At 42.8% G+C, this 10,953-nt stretch overlaps 1 protein-coding gene across 1 annotated transcript in view; it reads right to left on the minus strand.

Annotated features, from left to right (window-relative positions):
* LOC121569907 (SWI/SNF-related matrix-associated actin-dependent regulator of chromatin subfamily D member 3) overlaps positions 1–10,171 on the minus strand; it is a 45,652-nt gene extending 35,481 nt beyond the window's left edge. Inside the window, exon 1 of the mRNA XM_041881227.2 lies at positions 9,819–10,171. Coding sequence (XP_041737161.1) covers positions 9,819–9,830 — 12 coding nt within the window. The 5' untranslated portion in view covers positions 9,831–10,171. The remainder of the gene's footprint in view (positions 1–9,818) is intronic.
* Positions 10,172–10,953: the final 782 nt, after the last annotated feature.

A 10,953-nucleotide genomic window follows, 5' to 3' on the forward strand; every position in this document is an offset into this window, starting at 1 on the left:
AATTCAATAAATTCAATAAATACTTGGATAAATAATTGAATGGGCTATAATTACATTGTTCTAAATCTATCATAATCTATTCACAACTATAAAAGTAATCATGCCTTCCAGTATGTAGCCATAAACTAACGCGATTCCCGAGACGCCAATAGCAACTCACTGGATAACGACTTATTTTATTTGACAGCGCTGCTCAAAGTGGTGGTGCAGCAGTGTAACAATAGACTTAGCAAAGAAAAGGGAAAATCCATACACAGTCTGGCCACAGCCAGTCTCTCAATACACCCGCTTTGTCTACATTCTCCAAGCATTCATTAGAGAGAGGCAGGAATGAGAAGAGAGAGAGAACAGAGAATGAGCGAAATAATGAAAATGAGAAAGGAGTCAGAGAGAGAGAGAGAGAGAGCGAGAGAGAGAGGGGGAGAAATAGGGGGAACATAATAGGTCTTCCAGAAAATGCTGACGCGGTTTCGTTTTACAGTATGCTGCCCCCTTCACATAATTATACCATATATACACAACGTTAGAGTACACACTACACACAAACTCAAACCACTTTATTGTCACAGTTGGGGTGCGAGAGGGGGAATGTAATAAAGACTGGATTCCCTCCTGTCGGGCCCCTTCTCTTTCTTTCTTCAGTGTGAGAGTTGCAAACAAACCCCTGCTCAAGCTGTTTGAGGGGCTGAGCTCAAGGACAGCAGCGTCTCTATAGGCCTTTGGGCCCCACCATCAAAGGAAGGACTACAAAAGCACAAGGAGCTGCACCTTTACTAAGGACTCAGGATTAAGGAGGGAAAAACTCGGGGAAAGATTTCTCTGAGCCACAAATTTGTAATAGTCAGTCAGACTGGTAGAGATGGGAATTCAAGCTGCACAGACAATACTTGCATACTAACAGGATATTATACACTCCCGGTCAAAAGTTTTAGAACACCTACTCATTCAAGGGTTTTTCTTTATTTTTCATATTTTCTACATTGTAGAATAATAGTGGAGACATCAAAACTATGAAATAACACATATGGAATCATGTAGTAACCCAAAAAGTGTTTAAGATTTTTGGTTCCAACCGCAGTGTCTTTGTGAGACACGGTGTGGGTGAACGGATTATCTCAGAATGTGTATTTCACACCGTAAAGCATGGAGGAGGAGGTGTTATGGTGTAGGGGTGCTTTGCTGGTGACACTGTCTGTGACTTAACCAGCATGACTACCACAGCATTCTGCAGCGATACGCCATCCCATCTGGTTTGGGCTTAGTGGGACTATCATTTGTTTTTCAACAGGACAATGACCCAACACACCTCCAAGGGCTATTTTAACAATAAGGAGATTAATGGAGTGCTGCATCAGATGACCTGGCCTCCAGAATCCCCCGACCTCAACCAAATTGAGATGGTTTGGGATGAGTCGGACCACAGAGAGAAAGAAAAGCAGCCAACAAGTGCTCAGCATATGTGAGAACTCCTTCAAGACTGTTGGAAAAGCAGTCCAGGTGAAGCTGATTGAGAGAATGCCAAGAGTGTGCAAAGCTGTCATCAAGGCAAAGGGTGGCTATTTGAAGAATCTCAAATATATTTGTATTTGTTTAACACTTATTTGGTTACTACATGATTCCATATGTGTTATTTCATAGTTTTGATGTCTTCTCTATTATTCTACAATGTAGAAAAGAGTAAAAATAAAGAATAACCCTTGAATGAGTAGGTGTTCTAAAACTTTTGACCAGTAGTGTATATACTGAACAAAAATATAAACGCAACATGCAACAATTTCAATGATTTTAATGAGTTACAGTTCAAATGAGGAAATCAGTGAATTGGAATAAATTCATTACGCCCTAATCTATTGCTGGGCCTGGGAGGGCATAGGCCCACCCACTGGAGAGCCAGACCCAGCCAATCAAAATGAGTTTTCCCCACAAAAGGGCTTTATTACAGACAGAAATACTCAGCACCCCCACCCTCAGACGATCCCGCAGGTGAAAAAGCCGGATGTGGAGGTCCTGGGCTGGCGTGTTTACACGTGGTCTGCAGTTGTGAGGCCGGTTGGACGTACTGCCAAATTCTCTAAAATGACGTTGGAGCTGGCTTATGGTAGAGAAATTAACATTCAATTCTCTGGTAACAGCTCTGGTGGACAATCCTGCAGTCAGCATGCCAATTGCACGGAAAACTTGAGACATCTGTGGCATTGTGTCACGAGTTCCTCCGAAGCTGCCTCCCCTCCTTGTTCGGGCAGGCTTCGGCGTTCGTCGTCACCGGCCTTCGAGCCACTGCCGCTCCATTTCTCATCATTCCATTTGTCTTGTCTTGTCAATTACACACACCTGGTTCATATTCCCCTCATTAGTACGTGTTTAAGTGTTCCGTCTGCCCCCTTGTCCTTGTGGGTGATTGTGCATTGTGAGGATTAGTAGCTCGGTTGAGCTCAGTATTTTGTATTGCCGGGGTATTTTCCCTGTGTGCATGTTTGTTCCAGTGCGCCTGTTTTGCGCACTGGACTGGTTACGCTGGATTACAGAATAAACTCTGTATACTGTGATTTACCCTCCTGCACCTGACTTCTTCAAATCACGCATCACACATTGTGTTGTGTGACAAAACTGCACATTTTAGAGTGGCTTTTATTATCATGCTGTTTAATCAGCTTCTTGATATGCCACACCTTTCAGGTGGATGGATTATCTTGGCAAAGGAGAAATGCTCACTAACAGGGATGTAAACAAATTTGTGCACAACATTTGAGAGAAATAAGCTTTTTGTGCGTATGGAAGATTTCTGGGATCTTTTATTTCAGCTCATGAAACAAGGGACCAGCACTTTACATGTTGCGTTTATATTTTTGTTCAGTATATTAGCATAAAGCAGTCATAGGGTAGCAATATGATAGTAATAGAATACTGTATATATTATCGAACTCCATTAGGAAAAAGCTTGATGCTGTAAATGCAGATTAAGCATCATTCTATGCAGAATAAGCATAGGCCTAATACTTTTAACAGGTGGATGACTGCATGCATTGATACCAGTATAAAAGTCCAGCTAATCATCATTCCAGGAGTGGTTTCAGCACCTGACCTGGGCTATTACAGATTTGGGACTAGTTTAGAATAAGACCTTGGGTTGCAGCAGGAGTTGTTTGGGACAAAGCATCTTTATCCAGGGAGCATTTACGGTTGAGCTGCTTGGCAGGAGCCCCCCTCGCACTGAAAGGGAGCATTGTGAGAGTGGATGGAGACTCCGTCCACAGCCTCACAATGAGCTGATTTTCCCTGCACTGCAGCCTTAGGCAGGCGACAACAATCAACACAGTGCAGGAGCGCTTCTGGACATTACCCGAGGGCATTTCCTGTTTGCTGTTGCCATAGCAACCGCTTGTCCTACCTTTTCATTACAGGTAGCAACTCAACCTGCAGCCAATGAGAAACTGGGACATGGAGGAAATATTGCAGCCGATTTACTTTAACTGTTACAGTAGCTGCTAGTGTAGTGCAAATGTAGACTAGTACAAGCCCTAACATGCCAAAACTTGAGTTGGGTGTTGAGCGAAACCACATACTGTATATGGAGGTATTAGGCCAAATAAAATGGACAGTTTTCTGACAAGCTTTGTGTCTACAGTAAGTCCCATAGTGGAGAGACACAGTAGCTATAACAAGAAACATAGCTAGCCACTGTGGTTACTACGGCTACAGTTCAGAAATCCAGTAACTGGGCCTCCCACCCCTCCCCTACAGGACCTCAGAGCCCTGTGCTGCTAGGTCACCCAATACACTACACTAATCCACAGCGAAACGCAGAATCACAGACAGTCAGCCATCATGAATGTACATGAACTAGCCAGGCGTCTCATCTAAGAAAAATAGCATTGGGACAGAATATTCCGAATATGCACTGGCAACCCTCTCCTTTCGCTACAGAAAGCCTCTCCTCCCCCTCTACTGTAACCTAGTTTGCATTCAGCTATCTAGCCCAGATCCTTCAGCACCACTCTGGCCAGGCAAACAGAATGAGGCCAGGGCTGTGTCCCAAATGGAACCCTATTCCCATAGGGTGTGGTCAAAAGTAGTGCACTATGTAGGGAATAGGTTGCCATTTGGGACGCAGTCCAGGTGCTGAAGGACTGTTCCCAGTCCAAGATAGGAATCTAAGGGAGTCTGAAGAGAGACAACAGCAGTGGAAGGTATACCAAAGCAACTGATTGATTCTATGATTAAAGTATCTGGGATAATTCACCATGCCAAAATGGGACATTGGGAGGGAAGTGGTTGAAGTAAACTGGAAACAAGGGGGCAGACAGGACTGGCGGTGGTTCCCCAATCCAGATCTAATGCTGCATGCGCTTGAGACCTAATGATACTCATTAAATATTGTATACTTAACAGTGTTGGTCCCATGATTCATGAGCTGAAATAAAAGATCCCAGAATTTTTCCATACGCACAAAAAGCTTATTTCTCTAAAATGTTGTGCACAAATTTGTTTACATCCCTGTTAGTGAACATTTCTCCTTTGCCAAGATAATCCATCCACCAGACAGGTGTGGCATATCAAGAAGCTGATTAAACAGCACGATCATTACACCGGTGCACCTTCTGCTGGGGACAATAAAAGGCCACTCTAAAATGTGCCCTTTTGTCACACAACACAATGCCACAGATGTCTCAAGTTTTGAGGAAGCGTGCAATTGGTATACTGACTGCAGGAATGTCCACCAGAGCTGTTGCCAGAGAATTGAATGTTCATTTCTTTACCATAAGCCGACTCTAACGTCTTTTTAGAGAAATTGGCGGTATGTCCAACCGGCCTCACAACCGCAGACCACGTGTAACCACGCCAGCCCAGGACCTCCACATCTGGCTTCACCTGTGGGATCGTCTGAGACCAGCCACCCCAGACAGCTGATGAATCTGAGGAGTGTTTCTTGAATAAAGCCCTTTTGTGGGGAAAAACTCATTTTGATTGGCTGGGCCTGGCTCCCCAGTGGGTGGGCCTATGCCCTCCCAGGCCCACCCATGGTTGCGCTCCTGCCCAGTCATGTGAAATCCATAGATTAGGGCCTAATGCATTTATTTCAATTAACTGATTTCCTTATATGAACTGTAACTCAGTAAAATCATTGAAATTGTTGCATGTTGCGTTTATATTTGTGTTCAGTATAAAACCTAGTGTTGCTCAACATGCACTGTCTGAGTCTGACAGTATGGAAAATGACATCAAAAGGTAATGTACTGAAACTGCTTCTGTCTGTGCAGGTTGGCCGTAGAAAAGTGGTAACAAATACCACACCCACCAACATAAATCAAACCAAATTACAAATCACCCTTACCGCCAACATCAATCCATACAGCTGCTGCTGGCCATATTTGGATGGTTTTCATTTGCAACTCGGCTGCACTGCACACTCTCTGGGTGCACACTCTATGGATGCATGGCTCTGGGTGCATGGTGGTGGTGCAGTATTGAGTGTTTGCATTTAAATGGGTCAGCCTTGGTGAACCCAGACAGGCTGTCTCAGACACACAGTCACCCGAGCCTTTCCTGCATCACACCACTGCTCCATATGCCTTCACTACACAGCATGCCTGCTACCATTTAAAGAGAGAAGTACTTTAAAACATCCAGTTTCAAATTACAAAATAAACACTTATGGTAGGATAGTAGTGATTAAGAACACATGTATGTAATATTCTGGCAAAGCTGGGTCTTTGCCATCTGTAATTAGGTTAGAGAAATATAGTACTTTTAAACTAAAAGTACATTACATTTCTTGCCCTGAAGTCGAAATTGCATCTCTTTTTTTGTGACTGGTGGTGCTGGTGTATAGCCAGTCTACTGAAACTAGACTAGAACCAAATACATACATTTAACTGTATGTCCAGCCCTGTCTTCTTTGACCACAGTCCTGTACCACAGTCACAGTCTCCTCAGCCACGTCCCATGCTGTATGTGCTGTAGCCAACTGTATTGTTTGTTGTCATGCCACATACAGCATATGAGCAAGCTACAGTCTCCCTGCTGTATTGTACGACTTGCACACTATGCTAGCATGTCATTTCAGTACTTTCAGCGAGTTTAGCGTTTCCTATCAAGCCCAAGTCTACCAAGCCAATAATGTAGTTTGTTTCCTGGGTAACAAAAGCTTGGCCCTTCTTTCGTACAGCCAGGGCATTCCTTGCCAGCCAAATAAGGAAGTGCTTATTGTCCAGATCTCCCTGCAAGTAATCCTAAACACAAAAGCCAAGGACCATTCAATAGGGTTACCTAATATTTGGGGAGAGGGGTACAAATTTGTTTTAACTGAGGGCATATGAGGGCATAGTTTCATAGACCCATCTTATCCAAGGTCATCGCAGAATCTGAAATGCCTTGAACATAATGACAGAAAGTGGGTCATGATATGACCAATACCGTACTTATATTCAGGTACCATATAAGCCATGTTCTCAAGAAGTTCTGCTGTGAAGCCAAATCATGGCTCATGAGCAAAAAGAAAACTATGGGCACTCGAACAAAACTTTCATCCTACATCTCTCCCCTGTTGGGATGATGGGTCATCTATCTACCGGTATTTTAAATTCAAGAGAACAGAGAGGGAGAGAGGGAGGGATGGAGAGAGAGGGAAGGAGGGAGAGAGGGGAGAAAGGAGAGAGGTAGATGTAGAGGGGTTATATTACTGTTCAGCCATCCTTTAAGTGTCTCTTGTGAAAAAAGAGCTGATATTTTATCAGGCCTCTTGAGGTGTGACAGTCCCATGCATACTAATGGCACTTTTTCTTTCCCTGCAGACTTGAATGCAGCAGGGTGGACCATCTGACTCCCTCTCAGGGCTCGAGGTAGAGGCTGACCCTAACTACAGATCTAGGATCAGTTTACCTTACTCACAGCCCTGGCCTTAACCATTAGGTGGATGAAAAAAGATCTGACCACTGGTCTGTACCAATGGCTGATGCTGACCGTCAGGGCTAGGGGTCATGCCTCACCCCTCTAAAGTGACATGTGCCACGCCTCTTCTGTACATAGACAACAACACTTAAATCAAGCTTACGCCATCTTTAAGAAGTTAGTGCGATATGTTACTGCCTTGAGGAAGTTTTCTCCCTAGCACTTATAAGCTACATAAGCAGTTGCAACCCGTTTTCCAATGAAAACTTTTCGGCAGAGCCACAGTAAGTTCACACATTGCAAGGTGAAATGCTGACACTGCACGAGGGACAGTGCAGAAGCCACACATTCCAACAGGGTTATAGCATGGAAATCCACTGTTTTCTTTGTCTGGATGGAATCTAAGCACAAGGGAGAATGAAATGCCGCTCATATATATCATCAAAATGTATTGGATGGAAAACTTCAGTACGACCACAGCAGTTTTTGTAATAATGCATAACGAGTTTGGATATTGAATTATAAAGCTGTAACTGAATCGCCCTCTAACTGACATGCTTTGTAGTAAAATAGGACAAATGATGATCAAGATAAATGCCACCACTAGCCTACATTCGGGCAACAAATCTAGTTCACAGTGTTTTACTAGAAGACCAAGTGAAAGTGCCTTATATCTCACACATACCGGTAACTGACTAAATAAATTACACACCAACATAAAGTGTCTTAACAGGGCGTTGGGCCACCACGAGACAGAACAGCTTCAATGCACCTTGGCATAGATTCTACAAGTGTCTGGAACTCTATTGGAGGGATGCGACACCATTCTTCCACAAGAAATTCCATCATTTTGTGTTTTGTTGAAGGTGGTGGAAAACGCTGCATCAGGCGCTGCTCCAGAATCTCACATAAATGTTCAATTGGGTTGAGATCTGGTGATTGAGACGGCCATGGCATATGGTTTACATCGTTTTCATGCTCATCAAACCATTCAGTGACCACTCGTGCCCTGTGGATGGGGGACATTGTAATCCTATAGGGGCATAGCCATGGTAGCCAAAATAATGGCATGATGGGATGTTAATTGCTTAATTAACTCAGAAACCACAACTGTGTGGAAGCACCTGCTTTCAATATACTTTGTATCCCTCATTTACTCAAGTGTTTCCATAATTTGGGCAGTTACCTGTAGCTACTCCACTATCCTCACAATGAGTACCACCATTACTTGATTAGTATAGAAGCATTAGTGTTTGAGCTTTAAAATAATCCCAACACATTGCACAGATAATCAAGCCCCCTACATACAGTAGATATAGAGAGGAGCTTGAGTCTCTGCTCCAAACCTTTTCATGAGATGCGATGCATCCATGTAGAAGGCTTCTGAGGCCAGAATGCTATAGTGCATTCCACATGCCCCTGTCTCTGCAAACACCACTGAGCCACAGGCAAAGGAAAGTTTTGCATAGAGGCCTACCAAACTACCACCCCCTCACATCACTATCACTAAACCAACACAATCCTAACAGGATTAAGAGGCCAACCTCCAAATATAAAATATAGGTTGAATACATTACATGTTTTACATTTACATTTTAATCATTTAGCAGACGCTCTTATCCAGAGCGACTTACAGTTAGTGAGTGCATACATTTTTCATACTGCCCCCCGTGGGAATCGAACCCACAACCCTGGCGTTGCAAGCGCCATGCTCTACCAAATGAGCTACAGGAGGAATACATGTTGTAGTATATTGGCTTATGTTGTTTCAAATATATAAAGTAATTTTTTGGGCCTACCACTACACTACACCTGAGAAATACTGTATATCTACCAACCATAAAGAACTGGATCATAAACTTGGGATAATCCTCAGAGCAATGGGTTCAATTACTTACTGACCCATAGTGGTCCCACATTATATTAAGTTCCCAAAAACCACATAGGCAGTTTAGGTAAAGTGAAATAACAATTGTTACACAGTACTTATTACTTAGAACTGTCATCTGTTTGTGGTATACATAATCCCAAGCATTTGCAAATGGAGATAACTGAATATTCTAATCTAAAACACTAATTACATAGTGAGAGGATGTGAAGATATTTGTGTATTGTATAATTACACAACCTACAAACATGGCAGTAAGTAGCCTACAACCTCGATTTTACACTGTAATTACAATGTACCATTTATGTAGCTACAATGTAAATAGGTTTTAGGACACTTCATGTAACATGGGAATTGTATTCATACAACACAACAAATAAAGGCCATGTCAATTTCGTCTAGCCTATTTTATAGCCATAGGGCATAGACAGAAGAGAGCAGTGAATGAGAGTCATTTCACACTTTGGTTGTTCTACATGCGGCAAACAGAGAAGGGGAGTGTTGTCTGTCGGTCTACTCTCTGGTCGGATACAGTGTGCATCTCCCCTATTGCTGCTTAAGTGTCTATTTCTTACACTAGTCAAGGTTAACAAGCCGGCCGTGTCTGCAACGGCGGAAAACGGGGCTGGGTGGTGGTTCAGGGGAGGGGTGAGGTGAGGTGCAGGCTACAACTATTGTATAGCCTTGTATAATTAATTATGTGATGCACTGATGCAGACAGTTTACATGCGGTCGGATGTCAATCTTCACGTTTCAATAAAATACCTAGATAGCATTTTCAAGGAATAAACATGAAAATGAAAGGATAGTTTCAACAATTCATCAAAAGATTTTCAGATACACAAACTAGACCCAGTCGGAAAACTCCCGTGCGCACTAATCCGGCTGGCAATGCGCCTTCTGATTCCGTGGGCTGGGGAGCTCTATAATGGTGGAAAACATTTTTTTCTCACTATGCAGGGGTGAAGCACTGAGCACATAGTATAAAAGAAAACGAATGTCAAGACAATAAAAAACCGTGTGCTGCGGGCACAATTCTTACCTTTCTCTCCATTGCTGAGATCCAGTCCGAGCACTGAAGGCAAACTGTAATGTTTCTAAAGATCTGTCCGGTGTTCACTCCTGAACTTGCTCACGGCTTCCAATAGCAACTCTCGATCACTCCCTCATTAGGTAGACTGGTTCATCGGCGACTGTAGACACAGGGGACGCAGTCTCGGGGATGGAGCCGGGTCTGGTGATTCTTAGTTCGGTTCAAGAAGCGCAGGCGCGTGCTCTGCTGGAGACGGGATAAAATGAAAAATTGGACTAGCAGGGGAATGTCATCAAATTACCCATTCTACCGTTGAAACATACTGTCTGCCCACCAATATTTCACGAGGGATGTAAACAGTCAAGGACTAGTCTCCTATATAGTCCATGGTTGGGTTGCCACCTGGTCTCATACCATTTCGTATTATTCTGTAGGTATATCCGAGACACCATTTAGTATATGTTTCATTTCGTATGGTTACATAAGCAAAAACGAAAGTAGGGTGGTTGAGTGCTAACGCGAACGTCTAGCAACCTAAAGGTTGCTAGTTCAAATCTCATCACACACAATTTTAGCTAATTAGCAACTTTTCAACTACTGACTACTTTTTAGCTCTTTTTCATGTTAGCTAACTCTTCCCATTTAACCTTAATCTCTACCCCAGCTAACGTTAGCCACTTAGCTAGAATTTGTAACATATCATACTTTTGCAAAATCGTGACATATAATACATTTAGCATTTTCGTAACATATTGTACGTTTCACAAACTCATATATTGTACATTTTTCTCATTCGTAATATAGAATACGAATTGTAATTCGTAACATATCATACGAAATGGGTGATGGACATCCACAAATTATAAATGTAAGGTATAATACTAAATGGAGTGTCTCGTATTTACATACAGAATAATACGAAATGCTCTGAGACCAGGTTGATGAAAAAGGCACAAAGGATGAAGATCTGTCTGCAGCTCGTTTTTTGAAAGATGCAGGGCGTTTTGATCCTGCCCCTTCCATCACCTGAGCATCATAATGTAATTGTTTATATACCGGTAGTTAAATGCAACCCAGTTTATGTTCTAAAGTACCAACACATAATGTACTTTAAAGACAGTAGCCAAAGATTATAGCATATAAT

Source organism: Coregonus clupeaformis, chromosome 7 (assembly GCF_020615455.1).
Source record: "Coregonus clupeaformis isolate EN_2021a chromosome 7, ASM2061545v1, whole genome shotgun sequence".
Classification (NCBI taxonomy): Eukaryota; Metazoa; Chordata; class Actinopteri; order Salmoniformes; family Salmonidae; genus Coregonus; species Coregonus clupeaformis.